Raw genomic sequence first — 26,964 nt, 5'->3', positions numbered from 1 at the left:
TGGAAATTCCCTTAATCAGCACTGCTGCATTGTGTGTGTGTGTGTGTGTGTGTGTGTGTGTGTGTGTGTGTGTGTGTGTGTGTGTGTGTGTGTGTGTGTGTGTGTGTGTGTGCGCATGTGCATATGTGTTTGCTTTCCGTTGAGGGGACACAGCCTCAGTCCATGCGTCATCTTGGTGTCCCGCTCCCACGGCCGCTGTGAAATTCCCACTCCTGTTGAGAGGATTACACTCCCACTGTGTGTGTATGTGTGTGTTTGTGTTTGTGTCTGTGTGTGTGTGTGTATGTGTGTGTTTGTGTTTGTGTCTGTGTGTGTGTGTGTGTGCGCGTGCAAGCGTGTGCATGTATGTGTGCATGCTTGGAAGAGGTTAGACTTTTATTCATTTAGTAATGGATAAGTTTGTTGTTCTGCCTTGTTCAGTGAATTAATTACTTGTATTTACCTGGGTAATAAAGCCGCAGAATACACACCTCAAGTGCATTAAAGTTACTAAAATCATTCCAGTGTTTATGCTTGACAGTGTAACAGTTCTGCAATGCAATACAAGAAATATGTCTGCATCCAAGCAGTTTCTTAAGGGTTTTTTTCAATTTAGTTTTACAAAAATAACAATGTAACCAAACTTTTTATATGGCTCTTGTCACAATTATTCTTAGTGCAGCATTTTTCAACAGAATAATAGAGTAAACTAACTATTATTGTGTCTTCAGAAATTGCTTTCAAACCAGTTAGTGTAGCATTGTAATAAAATTACAGAACACTATAAATGATATAAGGATCGGGCGGGGCGCGTGCTCAAAATAACCGATACAGATCAGTTAAAAAATGCTTTGGGCCTGATACTGATCCTTTTGATCGGATTGGGACATCCCTGGTAAAAATGAAAGCTAGAATATGAAGGCTTGTTGCTGTTGATCAGAGTATGTCAGTGCTCTGAGGTCAGGGCTGTCTGACATTTTTGGTGCAAGTAATGAATGAAAGCAAGGACATCATCTTTATCCATCAGTTGCATTTTCATCTTGAGGGATCATTTGGCGGGACAGGGAAGTCAAGCTGTCCACTAATAAAAAGATAGAGCCTTCACCCCTCCGTCTTTTTCTCTGCACCACTGCTGCGCTCTTATAAACGAGACCTGTATGTACAAAGGAGAGTTGGGGAAATGAGGCCTGGTGCCAATCAGTCATTACAGAGTCCTAGCTTAATGAGTGTAATCATGCTAAGAGGTCCCAGCTCCCAGAGACCTCCAGCCCCCCCACCCCCATCCTCCAGCCAGCAGCCCACATTCGCTTCAGCACAGTGGTCAGAGGTCAGGGGGACTGCCATGCACAGCTGGCAAAGATTAACAACACAGCACATGTGCACATTCACATACACAAATGCACCATTGTACACAGACTCTTGCCAATGCATGCTTGCTTGCACACGTTTGTAGTGTTTGCTTCATGTCCAACATTCATTGAACTGTGATGGGCCACCACAGCTGGAAAATTGCCACCACAGAAAACACTTAAATAGAACGAACGTTACACAGTATTCCTGTGCAGGCATCAGCAAACTTTCCTTTTTTTTCTTGTGTGCATTTGTCCTTTTTTAAAAAAAAATCATTTTGTGCCCTATCTCTAAATTTGGATGTTTTTGAACTAGCACAGGTGGAACTCATCACAAGTTATTTTTATCCCCTCAGTGGCAGTTTAAGTCGCAGTGTGGATAACTGATCAGTTGATCCGATCAAAGGTGATCTGATGGATTAGAGGAGAATCAGAGTGCAGAGTGAGTGACTGCAAACTTTTAGTCCCAGCACAGTCAATGGTAAAGTTTCACAGACTTTTTCAAACTTTCACTGCGCCTTTAGGTTACAACAATATGCATTTCAAGATTGTGGCGCAATGAATAACTGCACGATATGGTTCCTATACCAGCAGTGCCTAGTGGACCAAATCATGATGCAAATTTCGGTGCCTCATTTTGGTGCCAGATTGATTGTGCCATAAGTTTGTGGTCAAGAGAGACAGAGAGAGTGTGTGTGTCTGCCGCTGTGTGCCGGTTCATTGACAGTGAGGCTACAGCATGTGATGTACACAGGCAAAAGTAGTCTAATGTCCGTTCAAAACTGTTGTGGTTCTTTTGATTTATTTAGCCAAAAACAAGCCAGCAATCAAAGGAGCAAAGGAATCATAGCTTCTTCTGCCTCTCTTGCTCTGGTAGAAAACCATGATCTGAAGAAAACATGATCAAAATCTAATCTAAATAAGGCAAATATCTATAATAATAAAACAACAGTACTCATGTTTAATAGTTAACTAAATACTTCCAACAAATAGCTCCATCACATTTTAAAAGTATCATTTTGGCACCGTTATCAGAAAAAAAAAGAAAAAAATGAATGTGTGGGAATCCCTGCCAAAGCTCCTGTCCTCCAAGAAAAGCCCTAAAATACAGTGTCCATTCTTAACCTGCTACTCTAAAACTGGCTCTGCTGTGCATATAGACATAACCCCAGTGACCACATCTACAACACATCCTGCAGGAAATACTGCTGCCTATGCACACAGTGTTACTCACGTAGCTGGCTGGGCCTGTTTATAGGTCAGAAGGCCTCTCTCTACATCAGCGCATTGTGTGGAAACACCCAGGGCCAGAGAGAAAGTGCAGAGGGAGCACCCAGGGACAGTACCACTGTACGACTTTGTGTTCAACGTATGCTTGCATGCATTGTCTTTCCATTGTCTCTATCTGCAGCATGTATGTGTTTGGTTCACATGAGCGTTGTGTGTATGTCATTGTCCCTGACTGAATGAGGCCTTTATTTTCTGTGCGGGGTGGAATACACACACATACACACACACACACACACCAGAGTGTGCTCGAGTACATATTCACACCCACAGAGCATGTGATGGTCCTAATCGGACCCTGACCAGATCGCCCTCTTCACACATATTTAAATATATATACACCCACATCCCTGCACAAACACATTTCCTTTTTTGAGACAGTAAACACTCGTCAAACCTGGCTTCTGCACAAAGCACTCTCACGTGTGCAACTTGTGCTCACACACCTGAGCGTGAGCAGCTGGTGTGTGTGTTTGCATGTGTTGTGGAGAAGGATCTGGCTGGGATGTGTGTGTAACGGCCAATGCTGACGAAAGAGGCAGAAAATAAACACGAGGCTCATGGGGAGTATTGTAATCCCAACTTCCTGTCACAGTCAGCGCCTATTTACAGCCCAACAATGGGCAAGGCACAGTCTGTCCACGCACACACAAGCGGTCTGGTTCACTTTGTTTTTAGGGTTGACATTCGTGTGTGTGTGTGTGTGTGTGTGTGTGTGTGTGTGTGTGTGTGTGTGTGTAGAGAGTGATACTGATATAGATTGGTGAGCTTGTACGGATATCATATTATAGGGTAATACAAAAAATTAGGTATCCAACCTCAATAATTTTTGAGTACTGCATCTAAGTCTATGTCCACTGCATGTCCTTTTTTTTGTTTAACACTCTTTTTAGATCTTTTTACACAGAGAGCTCTACAGGGCCACTAAAAGTCCCCTCGTCATGCTGCCTTTGCATTATTACACAGAACCAAACGACAGCGGCATTGTGCTGCTCCACTGTGCTATCTTGAAACAGATAGGTGTGACATGTAACACAACAGTGTTGCTTCTAGTGTGATATATAAAATATGTAAAGGCAGCGCTTTATAAACAATAACAATGGCATAACATGACAATAAAAATCATTTACCATCTCTGTTATATGGCGGTTGATCACAAGGGTTAAGAGCTCCCGGACCTCAATGTTGTTTGGATGCCGACCTTTTTTCTTGTTTTGCATTGCAGAGCTATTAAACTGTCAAGCATATACACTGAATTGATTTTAATAACTTTAAAGTAAGCAGCAGTGTTATCCATGTAAATACAAGTATCGGATCGGGACTCATTATTGGCGGATACTCAATATCAAATGACTTTAAACAGGATCTGGGCCCAAAAAAACTTGATCAGGACAACCCTGGTAGCAACACCAAAATAAAAAAAAATAATCTCAAATGACACAATGGTAAATACCAATACAGTGATTTTAAATGATGTCAAGCCTTGTTAAAGGGCTTCTTTAAAATATCTTATTTTCATATATTGCCGTTGAGTTCCTGCACTCTGGTGTGTGTGTCTCTGCTTTGATCATAATGTTTTGGACCACAGTAGGTCTGTGTAATCGCAGCCTTAATCCCTGGCCTAGAATCACACACAGTAACAACTGAGCTGATAGAAAGCCTTCCCTCTGTTTCCCTGAAAGCTTTGCCTAAATCCATACATGCATTGATTGTTCAATCTACTCTTTTGGTTAAACAGGGAGCGGGATAAAGCTGCATCTTCTGGATGATGTGTTCTGGGGGTGTGTGGGGGCACACATGCAGCCATGTGTTTGAGTATGCCTGAATGAAATGGCAGTTATAGAGTCAGGATATGGGAGTTGTGTGTGTATGTGTGTGTGTAAGGCGAGTGCGGTGGGCAGCTAAACACAGGCACTCAAAGAATCTCTTTCTTCTCTTTTGAAGTGAGTTCAAATGCTCTTCAAAGACTGTCTGCCTGTATGACGGCGGGGGGGCATGGAGAAGGAGCGGGTGACCATGTGCTCTAAACACTGCTTCAGTTACCGTGGCTAGGATTACGCAAAGTTGTTGTCTGCTTCCAACTATGCGTCTCAGCATTCTTTGTATTAGCTGCATGTGTGTGTGCAGCCAAGCGCACAGAACATTTTTAGTTGGCCGCACTCCCTACTATCCAACTGTTGTGAGCCAGCGTCAGACAGATGTGTCAGCATAGTGACATTGGCCTTTGGGGTGCGTCCATATTTATGCCAATTATACACTCCGGTCTACCTATCTAATATGAACACATTCTAATACCACGGCTCACAATAAGTCTGATGGTCATGAAGGTTATAATGTTTAGTTTTTGTTTTAAAGAAGAGTTGATTCAACTGTATTGTAATTTTGGAAGCTGTGCTGATGAGTGCCGTTATAAACGTTATAAAGAGAGGTCGAAAGTTGAACATGTTTGACTTTATGCAAATAAGAGAGAATTTGCCTGGAGGTTGGTGGTGATTGACAACAAAGTGATGCAGTGTGGTAAGACAGGAGGTGTAGCGATAAATGTCTGTGGAAGAGGAGATCATCATTTAAGTCTCATGCATCCCTCTTTTCAAATTTCCCTGTCCTCAAGATTGCATTTATATATATATATATATAGACAGAGAGAGCGAGAGAGAATATAAATATAGAAATGTCGATAAAAGGAGTGATCATGGTCATTTCCAATCATTAAAAGTCAAATAGAGCCACAAAAACAGTGCACTTAAGAATTGTGCTTGTTAATTGCTTTCAGTATAATGGAACTAGATAGCACATTTGAAAAACTCTCGCCAGATATCATGACCCGCTTATTCAAGCTAATCCACAGACCTCGTTGCAATTTCTTGTAGGAACTATTGTCTTTCTACACCCAGACTACACCCGGCCACCATATCACTGCACAGAAGGAAGCGTGCATCTACACAAGCACAAGAGGCTCATGCTTATGACAGCCTAAGATGTAAACAGAATGGCATCTTACTTGGCTAAGCTGTAATGTTAGTTAGGTCAGTGGTGCTAGGTGAGCTAGCAGTATATGCACGCCTCCTTCTGCAAAGTGATGTGGTCGGCGGCTATAGTTCTGTAGAAAGAAAATAGTTCCTACACAAAACTGCTCAAAATGAGGTCTGTGGATTATCTTGAGTAACCTAGTCATGATTTCTGGAAAGAGACATTGCTGTTGAGTTTTGTAAATGTACTGTTTGGCACTTTGAGCACCACAAGCTGAGTGCCATCTAGTTCCATTATTATAAAGAGAAGACAGACATCTCTACGGCCCATATATAACATTCAGAAACTCACACCAAAACAATCTAGATTAATCAATAGCACTACAGGTAAGAGGAAAAATATGGATTTTTTTATTTTGGGGTCAACTGTCCCTTTAAGCAGATGGTAAGAAGACATTGCAGGTTGCGTATTTACACAGTGTTTGCCAACTTGCATGTTATTCAGGGTTTCATGTTAAACTTGCAAGTTTATATCATTTTTCAGCAAGTGTGGTGAGTCAGAAGACTTGTTTCTTTTCAACCCTTGCAGTCCATATTATTTATAGACCCATTTGAGACCCATATGTGAGCCCTAGCACAGCTTGTTGACTTTTCTATCATCAGCTAATTCAATCACAATCCTGTTGTGGTTTTAATTCTGCTTGACTTCCTGCCTGTCTCCGTCCGTCCCCTCGCTCCCAACTGCCTCTCTCCCCTCCTTCCCGGCCCTTGTGAGTGTCTCCCTTAGAGCAGAAATTACATGCTGCTTTGTGCCTGGCGTAAACAATGTTTTCAACAGTGCAGGCCTGTCCTGTCTCTCTCTGTCTCTCCCTCTCTCTCCCTCGTTGCCTCAGGGGATGAGTGTAGCGCAGGGAGAGAGTCGGGATAAAGAGGGGGAGGTGGATTGATGACAGAAAGAGAGAGAGGTATCAGTAGGATAAAGAAAAGAAGAGGAGGAGGGTTGAAGTGAACAAGTGAAAAAGAGCAACAGCCTGTTCCCAGAGCAAAAATGTCCCAACCAGTCTGTGTAATAAGCATAATAAGAGGGGGTGAAGGACAACACCTCCCCACCGCCAAACACACAGATACTCTCTCACACACACACACACACACACACACACACACACACACACACACACACACACACACACACACACAGCCGTCTGGATAACTACTACTCAGTATAATGATAGTCAATGGGCTCTGATTAACTCTGCATTACCTGCATACCCTGAAGCCCCTTTCTTTGTCAGCACACTTCACTTAACTTGTGCCAGCAGACACATGGCTGCAGGAAGGGAAAGCAGAGCCGAGCGTTATAAAAGCAGGTAGGTAGGTATGCAGACATGATGAGCAAATGCGCAGTCTGGATGAATCTTGTGTTCAATAGCCAGGGGCACCGTTGGAAAGGATAGGTGGTAGTTTTGGTGAGCAGCACGCCACACGAGCTTGTTATCTCCCTCACAGACAAACACACCGTCTTTGTTCCTCTTCTTGCTCTTTATCTCTTCCTCTTTCCTTCGCTCTGTCTCCCTCAGTGTGTGTGAGGGTTGGCAGCCAGGGATCTAGAGGTTACATAAAGTGGATGTGGATCTGGGGAAGAAAGCAGAGAGATGTTACATAAAGAGCTGTAGCTGGACAAAGGTTAATAAAAATGGAGCCTTGTACTGTAGGCAGGAGCCATGGGAGAGAGAAAGCATGAAAAAAACAGAGAATGGCCATTACATAAACAGATAAAGATGGGGTGAATTATTGGTGGCTTTGCTTCCCTGTTACATAAAGAGATGGGTCCATCTAGCAAAATGAATGACAGAGACTGTTAAAACTGTCAAGCTGCCAATATGTGATATTGAAAGTATATAACAACTTATGTGGTCTATTACTAATACCGATATCGATATGTGCACCGTTTTTTTTTCAATTTTGTTTTTCAGTAAGTCTCTTCTGTTGTGGAATTAACATCATATTATGCATACTCTTATCTCGATGGCCCACAAGCAGATGAAATACATGCATGAAAATACATGAAATACAATGCTTTTCACTGAATAATATTAATTAATTGCGAAAATACTTCAACTTAGGGTTGATGTTTTGTGCCTGTTCACTTTGTCAATGAAAAAAATACGTTTGTTGTATCATAAAGCCAACATGTTGGCTTTTTCTGATATTTAATTTTAAAGCCAATAACTGCCAATTCCAATGACAATGACCATGACCATGACCATGACCATGACCATGACCATGACTATGTCAGCCCAAGTGGCACGTCATTGACGAATATCGTACTGTGTACATTTGCTTGTCTACTGATTGGGGAAAAAATGTAACTGGATGGAAATTCTCATCTTTATTTTAGTTATTTCCAAAAGGGAGACTTTTTACACATTCTTTCATTCAAAAAATGGTTTTAAGTCCTAATTATAGAGATAAAACACTAGTTCAACCAAATCTAGCCTTTCGGTGTTCATTCTTCTAGGGGTCATTCTAACTAAAATTTTATTAAATCTGTAATACAGTGACAGTGTAATACTTTCTGAATCAGTTATCACACTGTAAAATTCTTATACTGTTGCAAACCAATGTGTCAATATTATCATGCATCCCTGCTTACAACCCATTTACAATCAAAATTTAACATCATCCATTGACTTCTTTTCTTCAAATTGTTCGTTTATCCCTCCACACAGCATCCCTTCTGCTCCACAGCTCAGTCCATCCACCACCTCTCATCTGTCTGTTCTCTCCCCTCTCTTCGTCCTCTTCCTCATGCCCCCCCTCCGCATACTGGGTCTGCTTTGTGCAAATGTCATACAACACTCTGTAATATCTATCATTAGAAGGGAGGGGGAGACATGAAAGACTTGAGCTTATTAAAGTGTGTGCTTGAGGGTGCAGGCACATCTGTCATTGTGTCAATGACTTCTGGAACAAAATGATATTCCCAAATGAGGTGTACATTTTAAATTAAATGTTTTGGTGCTGTTAATAGGCCAAGGATTAGTATTCACATTTCTGGTGCTACAGGCTTCATTAAAATTGCTGTACTTAACCCCGGTGTGTGTCTTTACATTTGTCTGCATGCATCAGGCATGTGTGTGCACAGTCTTTTCTTAATATTTTGCTTTTTTTGAAAACTGTAATTATAGGTTTTTCAGTCAATATACAATAAATAAAAATATTTAAACATGCATACCCCACCCTCCAAGGACCCAGAAAAAGTAAATAAATTGGGGAACAAATAAATAAATAGGTAATTAATTAATTTAATTAAATGATTAATTAATTTTAAAAAATAGAATGCAAAAATGTATAATCATTCTAACAACAGTGACACTAGTCGAAAAATAAAAATATATATAAAAATAAAATTTAAAAAAACAGAACATGAAAATAAAAGGCCATTGATTTCTTTTCACAATTTGAAAAACAAAATATTGTACTAGTACAAAATTGTACTGCATATGCACATATATATGCATGCGTATGTATACACAGAAACACGCTTGTGAAGCATGCATACATATAAAACAATGTAAATATCCACACATATTCAAATACTGCATGTTAAACGTGTGTATTTTCTTTTAGCAAGTTTAAAAAGGTTTACTACTACTTTACATTGCCACCTAAAAAAGGTACTAATTCCAGTCAAAATATCCTGAGTTATTAACACATCCCCTATTCTCGTTCCAGATATTGAAAGTGTAAAGGGTAGTTAAGTCAGAGGGAAGAGATTTGCTACAGCATGTATGAAAAAGATAGAGTGAGAGTGAATTCTGTAGAGGGGGACCAGGTGAACATTTTGCTTTATTCTCTCTTTCAGATACTACTACAACAAGAGGATCCTCCATAAAACCAAAGGCAAGAGGTTCACCTATAAGTTCAACTTCAATAAACTCGTTTTGGTCAACTATCCCTTCATCGACATGGGCTCCACTGGTAAGCCTGGAGAGTCTAGCGCTGTGTGTGTGCATGCCTGTGCAAGTTCAGATATCTCCTAATCCCACAATAGGATAGCATGATTACATAGGATTACACAGGAAAACAGTATATATTATTTCTTAGTATTCTCCCTTTCTTTTTTTCTCTCCCTCCCTTTACGTCTCCAGGAAGCAGTGTTCCTCAGAGTGCACCCCCTGTGCCGACCGGTGCGGGGACTCACTTCCGCTTTCCTCCTTCGACTCCCTCTGAAGTCCTCTCCCCCAACGAGGACCTGCGCAGCCCCGGTGGCATGTTCAGCTCTGTGGCCCGCCGAATGGCACGGGGATCCGTGAGCGATTGCAGCGACGGCACGTCGGTCAATTCTGAGATTGAGGAGGGCAACACAGGGGCAGGGGAAGAGAGAGGAGAACGGGGTGTGAGTGGAGGAGGACCTGGTGGTGGTGGAGGAGGTTACCGGAGTATCATCCATCCCCGTCTGTCTCATGAAACCCTGTTCCGTATGTATGGAGGACCAGGTAACCCTGCCGGGCACCCAGGCTCCCGAGGCCACACAGGGCACAGGATCCACCCAGAATCCCTGTCGCCCTTCCCAGTGTCCCCTCTGCCAGGGCCGGGAGGAGCTGGCCTCCTAGCACCTCCCCTGTCTCCAGCACTCTCCATGACCCCAACATCTCACCTCCCCTACACCCCCTCACCAACTTTGTCACCCATGTTAGGCTCCCACTTCTCCTTCAACCCAGAGGACATGAAGCGCTACCTACAAGCTCACACCCAGTCGGTGTACAACTATGGCCTCAGCCCCAGAGCTTTCCTTCAGTACCCCAACATCGTCATCCCGCAGCCACACCGGCCTGCGGCAGACAAGGCGGGTCTGACCGGAGAGAGAGGAGCAGCCGAGAGAGCCGAGAGAGCAGCGACGGCAGGGGGAGGAGAGAGAGGAGGAGAACGGCACCACCATCCACCTCTGGCTCACTCCGCCCACCACCACCCGCATCCTCCTCATTCTGCCCACCCTCACACTCATCCTCATCCCATGCACCACCCGCTTCACCTGGGCGAGGAGCCTCCACACATGTCTCCCTTCAAGTTCAAGCTGCAGCCGCCACCACTGGGGAGGAAGCAGAGGGAGAGTCAAAGCCAGAGTAAACCCAGGCAGAGCTCACTGTCCTCAGGATCTGGGTCCATGTCGTCGACATCTGGCCTGGGCTCCTCGCTGTCGTTCGGCAGTGACCTTAGCTCAGCCAGCGGCTCAGGTCTCATCTCTGCATCCTCCTCAACGCAGTCCCTCAACAGTGCAGGACTTCCCAAGATAAAGGTGAGATACATGGACCAAAACATTACGCATTATGATCTGTGCAGGGAAATGTGTGACATGAATCACCACAAGATTACAACACTGCTTAACAATGTCTTAACCCTTTGAAACATGAGCAAAATGGCTTGATCTTTTTCAGAAACATGGGAAGAAGGCAATGAGCTACTAGAAATGAGCACAAATTAAGTAAAACCGTCAAAGAAAATTTTGCATAAATGAAAGTAAATGAAAAGCAAAAGCAAAAAATGAAATAATTATTATTATTATTATTATTTCATTTTTAATATAATTATGAATATTGTTTAAGGGACATTTTTACCGATTTTCCCTACCTTTACATTTTACTCAGGTTTCAGAGGATTCAAGAAGATTTGTTTTTATTAAATAAAGCAAAATTTTGAATTTAGCCAATTTCATTTTTAAAAAATTGGCTTGAATGGTGTTCACTGTTTCTTAAAACAATGCTGGATTAAAATGTTATAATTTGTGGTCACAGAGTTCCTCCATCTAATGTTTTCCTGCATGTGTACATTATTGTCTCTGCTCTCATGTTTCCGTCTGTCCAGGTGGAGCCCATCTCTGACATCGAGTCAGAGGAAGAGGTTGAGGTGACTGACATCAGTGATGAGGACCCAGATGAGAGAGACGATGAGTTTGAGCTCTTCTCCACACGCCACAGAGCGCCTGACCACCACCACCACCACCACCACCACCACCACCACCACCTGGCCAATGGCACAGCCGCGCCCCAACATCAACCCCATCCTGATGAGGACCTGGACGAGGACGTCTTCAAAGCCCCTGCTCCGCCTCCACCTGGCCTGATGCCCTTCTTCACCTCGCAGCACACACACTCCAATGCGCATCGCCTGCTGCCCACCCTTAAGAGCGAACCGACCGAACCAGGGGACGGCAACACCCCCCCACCTCAGACGGGTTCAGCAGGAGCTCCCCAGACAAAGTGCATCCCTCTCAAGCTGCGCTTCAAGAGGCGCTGGAGCGAAGACCAGCGCATGGAGGCCTCGCAGGAGGAGTCTGACGACAAGAAAGTACGACCAGAGGAGGAGAGGGAAAGAGAGAGGCAAAGTAATGGACGGATGGAGATGGAGGAGGATGGGACAGGGAGCGGAGAAGGGGACAGTCCTCCCCCGTTGACGTACGAGGGCTCTTTAGCCACGCCGTTGGCCTCACAGCGGAGGGTGAGCGCTGAGCTGCATCGTGCCACTGCACAGCTGTCTCTGGAGAACAAAGACTGCTGATGAGAGACTCAGCCCAAACACTACTGCTCTGGTAGCACTGGAGGTGGCACAGGAGTATGTAAATGGCCCCTCTGTAATCCCTCCCCACACTGACAAACTAGATTCCTGAAACCTCCAGTGAACTGAGAGCACAGTCCAACATACACGCATAGAAAACCAACACCTCAAAGTAGGCTTGGGTGGTATCTAGTTGTTCATACCTTCCTGGAATGTCACCAGGGTTTACGGTATATGAAGGTATCGGTGTGTGGCGCTAACACGCCCCACGACCCCTTGGCACCACCAACTGATGAGTTTGCGATGTTATTTAGGCTATCTTGCCATTTTCAGTCCACTCTATACACAGTACACACACAAAACACAACCAAACATCTTTTAAATTCACGTTTTTCTCTTTTAACCCAAAAAAGAACTTCCACATCGCAGAACCTGTTGTTATTGTTTTGTTTTTGTTTTTTTTCAGCGCCCATGTTACCAGGTTAGAGCAGCTTCACTGACAGCGTGAGCAGCACTTGTCATCAAGAGAAATGGAGTCTTGATGATTTTTTTGGCATGACGTGCATGGTTTTCAGCAAATACAGGCAGTGAAAATGGCCTTTGATAATTATAATGACTCCACACCACCTTTTACTACAGTTTCGTGTCTTTATCTGTCACGGACATGAGGAAATTCAATTCAGTCTGTTTGAATCAACCTTTCCTGTTTACGTTTCAAAATAAAAGTCCCCCGACAGCGTCTCTTTTGACAGAATCCCTTCAGACACAAGGCATTTTACTGTGAAACATGTGCAGGACCGTGTTGTTGACAATGCTGTAGCTTGTACAGCTTAATTGTCGAAATAAAGTAGTTGTAACAGTAGGCAGCTGCTCAGCAACAAAAAATGCTGCCAGCGTGAACACACACTTCTCATGCTTGCAGTGTGGCCAGGCGTAACCTCTAGGAATGTGAAGCGCACTGCATACAAAACAGCCTCAATACAGCCTCTCCAGTATGACGTTAATATAAAGATGAGGGTCCGTATTTTTGACTGTATTTAAAATTACACCATTTGGATTTCTAAATACCCTGATATACCGTAATACCGTGATACCACCCATGCCTACCTCAAAGACTCGTTCTGTCAGACCCCCCATCAGTCCTCTGTCTGGATCAGGGCTCTTCTGGGACACATCCTTTGGGAGGTGGGACTCACTCAGACTCAGCCATCCCAGGAACAGTGGGCTGGAATCAGAGTGAGGCTCCGTTAGGATGCCTGCCTCCACCTCCCACCTGGCCAGTGAAGCTCCAGATGCCCTGCCCCAGTAGCACAGCTCCTGCCTTCAGGCCCCATCAGTAGGATCAGCAGCCATTCAGCACTTTCCTCAGGGGACACACACACTCCCTATAAGCCCAGCAACACACCTAGGATGAGGATGTGCACGCTCTCCCCGATGCTACTTTTCCTTTAAACTGACGGGACTTTGATAAGTGCCTGTATCTAAAAACCCACAGCCCTGGAGCGACACGGAAGAGAGAGGACTGCAACGAGTAATCAAACTTTAGCTGAAAGATCATGGAGGGAAAAATATAAAGTGTGTCTCCAAGACTGAAGAGTGGGGCTGTTGGGTGTTGTCTGACTGACTCTTAAACTTGGCCCACTCCACTCAGGGAAGCCTATTGCTGTATGTTTATTGGATTCATACACACAAGCACACACAAGCAAAAAAAAAAAAAAAAAACAGTGAGGAGACTCACATTGGAAGCTTATGGACACTTAACAGTGTTCACTGCGACGCAACACACATTTACAACCACAGACTTTGACTCTGGCACACTGTTCTCTCAGAGCTTTTGACTTTTGTATAACCTTCCCTCTGTCTCTCTCCTGTCCTGCCCCTCTTTGTCTTGCGGACCACCTGTGGAAAGATCATGACTCCACTCACAGAAATAATTTTAACCCCAGGGAGATGTGAGGAGAAGAATGAAGAACTTCAGCGTAGAGGAAAAGGACTGCTGAGGGGGACCACGAGGGGAAGGCAGCAGGGGGAGGGAAAGGGGTTCCAGTAACTGTTAACTAGCCGTCTCATCTCTCCTAACATGGCTTTGTACACTGAAAATTGTTTCTCGGAAAGTCCCAGCAGCACAGAATCCTAGTTCACCAGCTAAAGCTCCTCTAACAATCATAGATAGTGTTTAACTTAACCAGCAAAAACACACACAAACACACACGCACTGCCTTTCGCTCTGACACATGCTCCCTCTCGCTCTCTGTTCAAACCTCCAGCTCTGTAGTGGCGTCATCCTCAGATCCTGAGAGTGTGTGTGTGAGACTGCCAGGCCTATTAACTACACGAGTGCGAGAGCCTGAGAGAGCAGCGAACATCTTAGACCTCAGACACACACACACACACACACACACACACACACACACACACACACACACACTCACACACACACTGCCTCTCTATGCCTTGTTTTTATAGCATGTACAATAGTGCAAACTGAGCTCTGATAACACACATACAAACTATATCTTTATATATTCTAAATGAAATTATTAAGAAAGTGAGATTTTAAAAGAAGCATTTTAATGATATGATTGATTCAGGATTTTTTGTAAGTGGATTATTTTGAGTGTCATGCTGCTCTCGAGGTAACGTGGTATGAAAGGTGGGGTGGGCAGAATGAAGAGGGGTGGGGGTCCGGGTTTTTTCTTGTACATTTGTTTAATAGACAAACGAGCCAGAGAAAAACAGCACAGGCCAGTCTACCAGAACAAGACCAGCAAGAGGAAAGGGAAAAAAAAAAAACACGGACTGGAACAGACTGCTAATGATTCAGATGTGCGGTTCACTCTGCTGTTCACTTCATTTGCAGTAGCTTGCCCTTTCAGCACGCAGAACTCTGCTCTTTCCTGTCTGCACAGTCTCGCTCAGCACAGTAGGGTCCTCCCCAGCCCGAGCTGTGCTGGCCCCAGGCCACCTCTCCAGGCCCTTTGTGTGTGTGTGTGTGTGTGTGTGTGTGTGGGTGGGTGGATGGATGGGTGGATGCGCTCAGCGTTAGCCCATGGGTTGTAAAATAGTAATCCTGTCTTTTTTCTTTGGCCAGTTAGCACAATACTCAGTAGTACACAGCAGCTCTGGATTGGGAGAGGGGGGGGGGTTAAGGGGTTAATCATCGCTGTAAGATAGCCTGAAAAAGTTGGCCATGTTCTCAAAACCCTCTCCAGGGTTCCCACGGTCATGGAAAACCTGGAAAAGGCATGGAATTAATCAAAATCATTGAAAATTTTTGGAAAAAGTCATGGGATTTTTTGTGTATAATGAAATAGTTATAGTAATCTTCCGCGGAAAACCTTCCACATAATGTACCAAAACAGCAAATTCATTTTCTCTGGCTGTCGACTTTATGTACTTTGCAAAATACTCGGGCCACCATAGATTTGTTTTATTTGTTGTAATGAGTCTCTTTATAAGTAATAAGTCTCTTTATTAAAATACAAAGAATACAATAAACATGTACAGTGAATTAAAACACCAAAAAAAAGGTCAGAGCAAAATGGCTTCTTCAGACTGAAGTCAATATTTAGTGTGAAACAAGGATCCATAACAAAAGGGAGCTAAAACTATCAATACTGAGCTTTGGACATGTTTTGAATTCACCCTGGTATAAAAACACCAGAAGCTTTGTATTGTAATTCTTATATTATCTGCCCAAGAGAGTTCAAGACATGCCAAGTGCACTAAATACTTTCAACTTTAGCCTGTTGATGTTGTTTTATTCTGAAATATTTGCACTTTTAACAGTGTCTACATGTATCTTCTGTTTGTATTTTAGTAAAGGGGCCACTGAGAAATAAATATGTATGATTATTTTAACCTTGTTAGAATAACAAAGTTTAAGGCGGCCTAAGACTTTTGGACAGTACAGTAGTACAAATACACGTCGATGTGTTTCGTTTTGTTTACCACCACATGCGTAGCATCCTTTTTTTCCTGAGTTAACCTCTCCTTTCCTGTCGACAGCTAATTGAAATTATGTTTGAATATAGTTTGAAGCTTAAATGAGCGAAAAACACCAAGCAAGTCTGGTAAGAAAAGAAAGCACATCTCAATTAGGGACGTCTCAATCCAGTTTTTTTTGCCCCAGATCCTAATCCGGGTCATTTGATATTGAGTATCTGCCAATATTGAGTCCTGATCCGATATTTGTGTTTACCTGGATTATACAGCTGCACAGTGCACACTTCAATTACTTTAACATTATGCAAATCATTCTGGTGTATTTGCTTGACAGTTTAATAGCTCTGCAATGCAATACAAGAAAAAATGTCTGCATCCAAATTGTTCGTAAGTAGAAATATAAATGAGCAATGTATTCACAATTCCACTTCAAAGTCAAACTTTAACATTGCCAGTCACAACAAATGAACATCAGTCACAGATAAATTAGTTCACTCAAAATAAACAACAAAAAATTAAATTCCATCTTAAGTAGTGTAGCAGCTTAAATTGAACATGAAAAAAATCAGTTTGAAGTCGCAACACCATAATAAAAATCTGGATATTTGCCACAAATCATGTCTCCGTTTATGATACCTGTGTGACAGCGGACGTTAACAAGGGATCAGGCGGGGTGCATGCTCAAAATAACTGATTAAAATATGCGTCGATCGGGCCGATATCGATCCTCCCGATCAAATCCTGACATCCCTAATCTTGATTACTGGTCCTTGAAAAGTTTGGAAATTTTGTCTGGGAAAATGTGTGGGAACCCTGCCTCTCCTCAAACTATGCACATTCACACAAACACAAATGATGATACTTGTGATTACGTTTTTACATCCTGGAGCTTTTCACCCTGCAGCCGGGTCGTCTGATTGGCTAACTGAGCCGTGTTGACCGGCGTCCTGTCCCCGCCTGACCAGCGACAAGACGGATCTATAGCAGCGAGCTGTGAGATAGATGGCCTCCAGGCGGTCTGTGTAGCTGAGTTGATTGAATTTCCTCATCAGACCCCTGTGGTCTGGACTGGAGCATGTCACAACACACACACACACACACACACACACACACACACACACACACACACACACACACACACACACACACACACACACACACACACACACACACACACACACACACACACACACACAGTCTCACCCCACCAAGCCCTGTGTCTGTATTTGAACTGACAGCTGCCTTATTACTACTTTTCATATCTCAGCAACAGATGAGGCATCAGTCTTACCTGCTGTTTCTTTCTGTTTCACTTTTCCTCGCTCTGTTTCAGACGTTGTCTGACTTCCTGCAAACTGCGGCGTGATCTGACTCAGTCATGAAATTGCGGGGTTAAAAGATTGATTGTAACGCAGGCTCTTTCACATCCTGTTTCAGGCCTCAAAGAACGGTAGACAAACAGCACAAACATTACATTTCTCTATCAAAAGAGTAAAGGTTTCTCAGTTTTTTTTCTGACGTCAATATTGCTATTGATTATTGTTGTTGTTGTTGTTGTTGTTATTGTTCTCATTGGGTTATTTACCTCTCCACCTGGCATTATTATTATTCCATGGCTCTGTTAGCTGTTGCTTTTTATGTTGTGTTACATCACTTTGGATGATGTGGAACCCCCCCTCCAAAAAAAACCTCCATTCCCTGTTTCCAACCATCAATCCCCTGCACCAGAGACCTTTTTCTTGTCTTTAGTTTTTACAAATGTAATATAACTAAAATGTGTAATATTAATTTTGATGCTGACAGAGAAATAACATTGGGGACTGAGAGGAAAGGGCAGCAGTGGAGGATTTTATTTAGGGACAGAGGGGGAGTGATTTTATCTTTTTTTGTCATGTATAGTAATTTTTATTTTATAATGTTACTTTTTTCTCTTTTTGCTTCTGTATATTTTTTCATTTTTGGGGGGTGCGGGGTGGGAGGGGGAGGGGGTTGTATCATTTTAAAAGAAGAAAAAAGATGTGTATTGTTTGACTGTGTAAAGGTCTATCTTCTCCCTCTTTCTCTTCTTTTGCCTCATCTCCCCGAGCAGTTACATAACACTCAGATGGAGAGATGAGAGTTAATACCATGATGTAACATTGAATTTCTCCACTTCTTTGTGTTTTTTTTTTCAAACTTGTAATTAAGCTGTAATCAGGGTTAATTAAAACCGGTTGAAACCCAATATGAATATCTCTGTTTGTTTATGTCTGCTCTTCTTTCATACATCCATATTTATTAATGACAATCAGACAGTGGAGTTTTATTACCGAGCGATTAGTAAACAAAAAGATTAACCCCCTGACTTTCTGTCTCCTCGGCAGCAAGCCGGCAGTCATGGGAGGCCCTTTGGTATTTACATTTTTGAAAATAATAGTTAATTTAAAAATAAACACTTCCTACAACGGTGCTTTCTAGGGGTATTTTTTTTTTGTCTTGACAGAGGGATAAAACAGACAATAACTAACTAAATAAATACACAAAATGGAAAGACAAAAACTAAAAAGCAAACAAATAAAAATAATTAAATTAACATTCCATAATGCCAGGTTACATCATATTATTTATTTACAAACTTAAATGTCTTAATAGCTTTTTTACTCTTAGCTGGTTCAACCCTTTAACACCTGGACCATCATCAGTTTTCTTGTGCTGCATTTAGATGATGGCTTGATTTCTTTCAAAACACATGAAAAATGTAATGAGCAACTTGGCAAGAAATATCCCACAAATGGCAAAAAAAAGAGTAAAAGGTGGAAATAATAAAAATGAGTGAAACATACACAGAAAGCTATATTCACAATTCTCTCAATTATGGTGCAGAAAGAGGGGAATAAGAAAGAAAATAGTTATTTTGATTAGGGAAAAATATAAACATTTGGCACTTTCTTAAGGTTATTTTCTTGTTTTGGTTTTTGTATTTACTTTTTTCTCTCTTTTTTTAACCTATTTTCCAGTATTTTTCTCTTAACATCTTATTAATTTCTTGCTTTTCTTGCAAAGGTGGTCTTGAATTCCTTCCTCGCGACTCGTAACTTCCTGGAGTGTTCGCTGGTTGCCTAGCAACGATTTAGCACCAAGAAGTTGTCCAAACCGTGACCCGCCCTAACCCGGTTGTGCTTTTTTAGGCCTCCATATTGTACGTATTGAATAACCAAATTTAAAATTTAGCTTCGCGTGTGTCCGTAGGGTTTCGACGACATGTGACAGAGTCGGGCTTTTGTTTGCTGTTTCGCCGTTTTCACTCTAAACGCCGTGTTATGCTAATGCCATGCTTAGCTAACCGGTTGCTAGCTGGAACTTTAACCTGATATTCAACGTACAGGTAAGAGAGCTTCAATCTGCTCCTTTAACTCAGAGCCAGACAGTCAGTCAGCGTATTTCCCAAAGTGTCAAACTATTCTTTTAAACGGAGCCTCACTAGACTGATTATGATTTGCACATAGGACTTACATTTTTTTGTTTTCAGCCAGGGTTCCTACGGTCATTAAAAATCTGGAAAAGTCATGGAATTTGCAAGTAGCAATTTCTTGGCCTGGAAAAGTAAACACACCCTGAAAAGTGTTGGACAGATTCATGGAATTTCGTTTCACTAACCTGTATAACAATACATAATGTCGGACTGTGGGAAATGTGAAAATCCGATTACTGTTTTTACAGTCTCTGTCTGTGATAAATGGGCTGATTTTTGGTGATGTTTGAACCCGCCTTCCAAAACATGCCTTCAAAAGTTCAAAGAATAAAATGCCATTTTTTAATGCCGAAAAACTAAGAAAAATGCATTTTTTTTGAAAGGTTGCCAATTTTTTTTAAAAGAAAAGAGGCCCTTTTTTTTCTTGCAAAAACGTCCATGTGCTGATCAGTTACTTTTTCTAAACTGTGACAGTTTCAGAGATCAGAGTCCAGGGGTTTATAAATTAATGAAAATGAATGATTGTGTCATGTGAATAGGTGCCTCATGCACATTTAAAGAGGCCACTTCTCCAAAACAACAGAGGAAGGAAGACTAAATCTGTCTGCATGTGTGTTGAATCAGCAGATGTAACATTAATTAAGAAAAGATTATCTACAGAAGAAAAAATATTTGAAAGCAAAACAAAATTCTTGAGAGCCTTACTGAGTTATATCCCATCATATTTTTTATATTTTAATCTGGCAACTGAATTTTGAGTTTTATATATATATATAGCATTCCATGAATAAGTGCACGACAGATCAACGGCCTCTGTCATTTATATTGTCAAAATCAGCTTTATAAGAAACACTTACTTCAATTGCATGTGACGTTTCATATTTTTTTAATTTTGAAAGAGCAAGAACACGTAGGCTATCTTGGACTTCATGATCCCTGATGGATGAAATGAACACACAGACACACACTCATGGCTGCCATGATGCAGAGACCTCTGAGGTCATACGTTTAGCAGTGATAAAGAAAAGCACTTTGTCTGCAGTGCTGCTGCCCACTCACCCACATAATGCTCACATAAAGCTCACCCATTTACCTTTTAACGTGACGTCAGTACTAACTCCCTTGTCTTAAGCGCACTTACAGGCACATACTGTATGTGAGAGGAGGGGGATGAGCTGCTGGAGCAAAGAGCTGCTGGCCTTGGATGGTACTTATAGATTCTTAATGTCATATGGGACAAGTTAGAGAGAAAATGCAGTGAAGAACATGAAACACGATAAAACACAGGCTCAGCCTACCTATACATTAACAACAGGAAGCAATATTTAAAATTAATACATGAGAGTCAACTTAAAAACATTGTTTAGGAGTATTAAACAACAGTGGCTCCCAGCTGGTCCAGCGACAGTCCAGATTTTGCCCTCTTCATTAGTTCATTGTCCACGCATTATGTCTTCTGTTTGCTCTTTGTGGTCATGTCAAATTTATCTTTTTAAATACGTTTCTATGTGTGGACAGTCATGTTTAATGTATGTCTTTAAATGTAGACCCCAAGAAGATTAGCTGTGCTTTAGGGCACAGCTAATGGGGATCCTAACAAATAAACAAATAACCATTAGATAAATTATCACACTTTCAGTTTTATTTCACAAAATGTAATTAACACTTTGAGTTAGGACATAAACAAATAAAACAAAATGCAAGAATAAACAGAAACAGCACTTCAAAATAAAAGCCCTGTGCCAGAAATTCTCTGTACTTTAAAATAAGGTGTGTTTTTACAAACTTGACACATTAACAAGTCACTTGCAACCCACCAGTTGGGAGCCTCTGTGATACAAAACACAGTTTTTTTAAAGATTCAAATTTTTACCAATAGCACATTTTTTCAGTAACACTTGAAATAAATAACTCTTTTTGTTTCATAAATGAAATATTGTCTTAACTTAAACCTTAACTTAAAATGTCTTGAGCCTTAACATTTTCTTAAGAGCAGAATCGACTCCTGTCCTGTAATTATGCAAAAGTGCATATAAGTACACCCTAAAGTAATATGAGGCTTCAGTTGTGTAAGCAGGTCAAATCAAAAAGGTATCTGTTAAATTTGTCTTTTTAATACGAAGTTTCCTTTTGTATCCCCAGACAGTGTTTTCTTACCGAGCAGCAGTGGAGGGATTGTAGCAGAAGGAGGGAATTTTGTGCTACAAAGACCAGCTTATTTGGAAAGGGAGAATGATTACAGCGGCCGATCAGTTTTTCAACTTTTACATGGGCAGGTGAGTAACAAAACCTGAAACTATCTATTAACCCTTTAAAGCCTTAGCAAATTGGTTTGACTTCTTTCGAAAAAATGGGTAGAAAGCAACGAGCAACTTAAAAAGGCCCAAAAATTTGCAGGAAATTACTTTTCAAAAAAGTAACAAGACAGTTACCCAAAAGTCAGGGAAAAAAAAGAAAATGAAAATTCGGAAATTTTTAAAAAAAATTTCTTGTCATATAATTCTAAACATACGATTAAAACAATTAAACATGTAGTTATCTGGACAATTTTTCCCCTGAGAATTTTCTAACAACTTATTTTCAGGTCTTTTTCTTGTCACTTTTTTACTCATTTCTTGCATTTTTTGGAACATTTCTTGCTAAAATGTTCATTGCCTTTCCCTGTGTTTTTTAGGGAAATCAATCCAATTTTCTTCAGTTGCAACGATTAAATATCTTGTGAAAGGCATCTCAACACAGCACAAGAAAACTGATGTTGATCCAGGTTTCAAGGGGTTAAATGGTGCAATCCAGAGCTCCGAGCAGGGGGGTTGCCAAAGGGTCACAATATGATTGATGGGACAGGAAAGATAGAAAAAAATATTGTTCTGCTGCGACAAAAATTTGCATTCTTTACGTGGTCTTTCTAATCTTTGTTGACTTTCTGTGAATTATTGTGAAGTTTTAGCTCCTCAGGCCTGATAACAGTAATTCACAATATGATGGACTAGAGGAGAAAATCACTATCGTTCAACTTCTCACAAGTCATAGACATGTCAAACTTGTAAGAGGCTTCATTTTAAGGGCTCAACAGTGAAAAATGTTGCAGTCAGTGCTGTAAATGATTCACTGACACAGAAGCCTCCGTGCTCCCAATATGCCAGCGTGTGACGTACGGCTCACGTAACCTGATTTTACCTTTGTTGACCTTGCTATGGGTCACTGTAAGAGTGTGCAGAGATTCCTTTCCCCCATCTGCCGACACACCAGTCATCCAGGTGCTCCATTCACAGCAGAGGAGAGAGAGAAAGAGAAAGAGTGAGACCACAGGAACCACTGTGCTCTCTCACCTGTGCCACATCCCTCTCCCCTCGCTTCCTCTGAGCGCCTGCTTTCGCGGAAACCTGCGCAGTCGGCTCCGTGCTCCACATATAACCACAACCTATGCATTATGCACATGCTGCACAGCAATAGGCCTTTGTGAATGCACAAACACACACACGGATGTTGCATCCTCTGTAAGAGTTACGGTACAGTGACATACGGAGGCATGCTAGTAAGTTCACCACATCCTCCACCATACAGAGAAAAGCTGCACCGCACAGGAGTACAGCACTTTCACAGCGACGGCACTTTGTCACACCAAGCACAGATGAGTATGTGCGCACATTGATGTGGTTTGTTTGAAACTCTGGTACTTGTATTTCCTTTTTCTCCTTCATTCCCGCCAATCTTTCTGCTCAACCTGTTTTACCCTAAAAGAAATATCATAATAATTTCTCTCCCACACAGCGGACTGAAACATCAGTAACTGATCTGATGTTTTAAGGGTAAATACAACTTCATGAAACAGGCCTAACTTTGCATTTTTATACACCATCAGATCAAAAGATGCTTTACTTTACTCCCTCTGCTCTGTCATTTCACATTGAATATCTCCCCCTGTTGTTGGAATATTGCACAGCATATTACACAGCTTTAACTTGATTTAAAGTACTGTATTTTTTAATGCTGGTAACTGTGTGGACACATTTTATTCTTTTATTCAGTTGCCAGTTAGCTGATAACAGAGCTAGAATCTTGTGTTTGTTCATTAGTTGGTTTCTCGCTCTCACTTCATTCAGTTCAGTCTTCGCTGTTACTTTATTAGTCATGAGTGCGTTAGCACAGGGTCAATGATACAATCAAATGTAGATGAGATAACAGCTAAGCTCAGCTATAAATATAAAAGCACAAGTTGCAATAAGGATAAAAAAGATAAAGACAGAATAAGATAAAATCATGAAAAAAAAAATAGACAAAATAAAAAAAAACAACACAATACAATACAATCATCTCAATCATACAAAGGTATCAAGACATCCGGCTAAACAACAATAATACAGTAAAAAAAAAAAGCATCCATCACATCCAAACAGTGAGCTTATCTCATCCAATAAATTGAGTTGGGGTGCCTTAAGGGTGGGCTTGTTTCCATTTTTTATTGTATATTTTTAGTATACAACATGGCAGTATCTGTATTTTAAAACACACTAAAACTGAAGAACCAAGCTATAGACATTAAAATCATTATATCAGAGATCCTATTAAATGTGCACTTATAAAAGGCTAACTTGGTAGATTTATGGGTGAGAGCATACATTTTGGGTTTGATCTTTTATAAAGTAAGAAATGTGGGGCCAAACTATTGTTTTGCAGCTCATGAATAAGCCTCACATCTTTGCATTGAAGTTCTGAGTTAAGTCACAAGTCCTAATCTTTGAATTTGAAGTCCCTTAACAAGTCATAATTCACTTTTCACAGATGTAATGCCATTTTTAACAATAGAGTAAAATGTAAAATTTACTAAAATCATAGATGCATCTTAAAATTTGTGTTTATTTGTGAAAACAAGTTTAAGTAACTTAACTGTTAGGCTAACATTAGCTAAGCATTAGCTCATTAACTATGTTAATATTAGCCTTGACTCACTATTCAATGTGCATGTTCAATTTTTAAACAAAGTTGTTGCGGCTACACAGTGGCGTGTCCAGACTTACGTGGGTGGCCCAAGTTTTGCACTCTTATGCAGGGGTGGCATGAATTCTAGTTGAAGTGTGAAAGGGGGAGAGACGGGGATGACATGCAGCAAAGAGCCAAGGTTAGAATCAAACCTGCGCTGCTGCAACAAGGATGTAGCCTTTGTGCGTGGGATGTCCACATCTCTAGTTATTGATCCACACATTTTGCAAACTGCAATATTTTGTATTGATCAGTTTCTGTACTCACATAAAATTACCTTTGGCATCATTTTTTCCAACCTGCGCTCAGTAACTTAATGTTAATTGTTCATGGTTCTCTCTGCAACTCGATTGGATGCGGTCGCGTGGTTCAAATGAATCAGATCATTCTTGAAAGTCAGTGTAGACATGCTGGGAATGAAAAGCGTTAATTTCAGTTGACTCATTAAATAAATTTCAGTTGACTCATTAAATAAAGGAAAATAAATGTATCTGTGCCACACTTTCAAAAAACATACTTTTTAATCTTTGGACTTATGTGGGAAAGTATTTTCAAGTCAAAAGGTTCAAGTCATAGTGAAGTCACGAGTTATTGATGTTGAAGTTCAAGTTGCAAATCTTTTTGATTTTGTCAAGTTGAGTCTAAAGTCATTAAATTTGCGACTTGAGTCTTACTAAAGTCCAAGTCATTTGAGTTGAGCTCACAACTCTGCAAAGCAGAACCAGTATGTGTAATGTCGATATTTGGAGTAGTATTTTTCCTCATATACTCCTTATATACAGTTACAGTATGAAGCTACTTAATTAACTGGGCAAGTGCAAATGTTTAAATAAAATGCAAAAATACTGAAGTGTGAAGGGGCGGGCTGGGTGAAAAAGGTTTGAAGAAGCTTATTAACCACTCATTCTTCATCTTGTTCGGCAGGAATCTGTGTGTCCAAGAACGCCTGTCCGAGAGAGGCCTGTCTTCAGCTCCGGGACATGACGTGGACCCTGAGGAACAGCTGAGTGGTGTTAAGTTACTGTGAACAAGAATGCAGTGAGCACAAGGGCCTACTGTTGTCCATACCGCAGCTTGTATGGATGCCGGCCTTCTGTGCCACCTCTTTAATGATGCTATGATGTCCTTTTTTGCTTCTTCCAGCCCCTTAGCAGTGACACATAGCCAGTTGCATCATTACATAGTATACAGAGGTTTCTATACATTTCTGTCCACATGTCCTTTGTGGTGGCACAGCTTTACCCAAATCCTTGGAGGTTTTATCTCCAGGTTTAATACCAGTGTTGGCTGGCATGATCTCCCCTAAATCCCTAACCTTGCACGCTCTGTGTGCAGCATTTATCACACGTTATTAGACATCATGACTCCTTGCTGCCTTTTCCTGTAAGCCACAGGAGCAGACTTGTCCTCTGCTGACACATGATACACAAAGAGTCCCTGCATTCCCTCAGTAACACATTACTGTTACTAAAAGCCCAAGGTAAAGAGCGCACAATTTAGTGGGGGAAAAACAAGTAAAAGTACAAATCTATTCTGAGACTCTTATGTAAAAATGCTTTTGTAGAATTGACCTCAGCTCCAGGTAGCCTGTGGAAGTTCGATGGCTGAATATGAAATGTTCCTAAAAGCTGGACTAAAGCAACGTCAGACATCTTAATTTCTATTAGCCTAAATATGATAAAAAAAATAACGAAAACAGTATTAAAGGTAAAGTGTTAAATTTAGGGGGATTTGGTGGCATCTAGCAGTAAATTGTTGACTGCAACCAGCTAAAACTTCTCCCAGCCAGAGTTCCTTCAGTTTTCATTAGTCAGGAGGTTTTTATCGAGAGACAAATTATCCGTAGCGGTCTCTTCCTTTCCAAAACAAACAGACCCCATTATTTAAAGTGATCAAAAACTGACTAAAGCTGTTTAATTTTAGAAATCTGTGTATTTCCAATGCATTTTGGCATGAAGCTGCAGGCTGCTCGTCCAAATGTGAAGTCACCTTTTTTCTCTGATAACTTGAGATCCAGACGAAGGTTTCACCAGAGGCCAAATAATCCACAAAGGTCTATTCCTCTCAAAAATAAACAGATCCGGTGATTTTAACCGCTAGAGACACAGAATAAAGCATTTTCACGTTACATCCAGCACATCTTCAGCACTGCTCATTGCAGTTGGACTTCTTTCTACAGTAGCCAACGCGAAATTCGAATGACCATATACGGAGCCAGTGTTTTGTTTTTCCGTTCTGGGCTACTGTAGAAACATGGCGGAGCAACATGTCGATCTCCATAAACAGAGACCTGCTCCGTATGTAGATATAAATGGCTCATTCTGAGGTAGAAAAAAAACAGTTCTTATTTTCAGGTGATTACATACTAAAGAAAACGTCAATTTCTGACCACATATACCCCTAAATCTTACATACTGTTACTTTGAACTACTTAAATAAAGTCATGAAC

General features: G+C 41.3%; 1 protein-coding gene and 1 long non-coding RNA gene across 2 annotated transcripts in view; both read left to right on the top strand.

The window, feature by feature from the left end:
- erfl3 (Ets2 repressor factor like 3) overlaps window positions 1-18,308 on the top strand; it is a 68,965-nt gene extending 50,657 nt beyond the window's left edge. The window contains exons 3-5 of the mRNA XM_042489325.2: window positions 9,450-9,565; window positions 9,736-10,883; window positions 11,450-18,308. Coding sequence (XP_042345259.2) covers window positions 9,450-9,565; window positions 9,736-10,883; window positions 11,450-12,142 — 1,957 coding nt within the window. The 3' untranslated portion in view covers window positions 12,143-18,308. The remainder of the gene's footprint in view (window positions 1-9,449; window positions 9,566-9,735; window positions 10,884-11,449) is intronic.
- Window positions 18,309-19,194: 886 nt separating this feature from the next.
- Window positions 19,195-26,000, top strand: LOC148188273 (uncharacterized). The gene is made up of 3 exons (XR_015778066.1): window positions 19,195-19,448; window positions 21,678-21,811; window positions 25,440-26,000. It is a non-coding gene; the product is annotated as an uncharacterized LOC148188273 (long non-coding RNA).
- Window positions 26,001-26,964: the final 964 nt, after the last annotated feature.

Source organism: Plectropomus leopardus, chromosome 11, assembly GCF_026936395.1.
Source record: "Plectropomus leopardus strain MGB_pleo_1.0 chromosome 11, ASM2693639v1, whole genome shotgun sequence".
In the NCBI taxonomy this organism is placed as follows: Eukaryota; Metazoa; Chordata; class Actinopteri; order Perciformes; family Serranidae; genus Plectropomus; species Plectropomus leopardus.
This window is presented reverse-complemented; position numbering and strand designations above follow the sequence as displayed.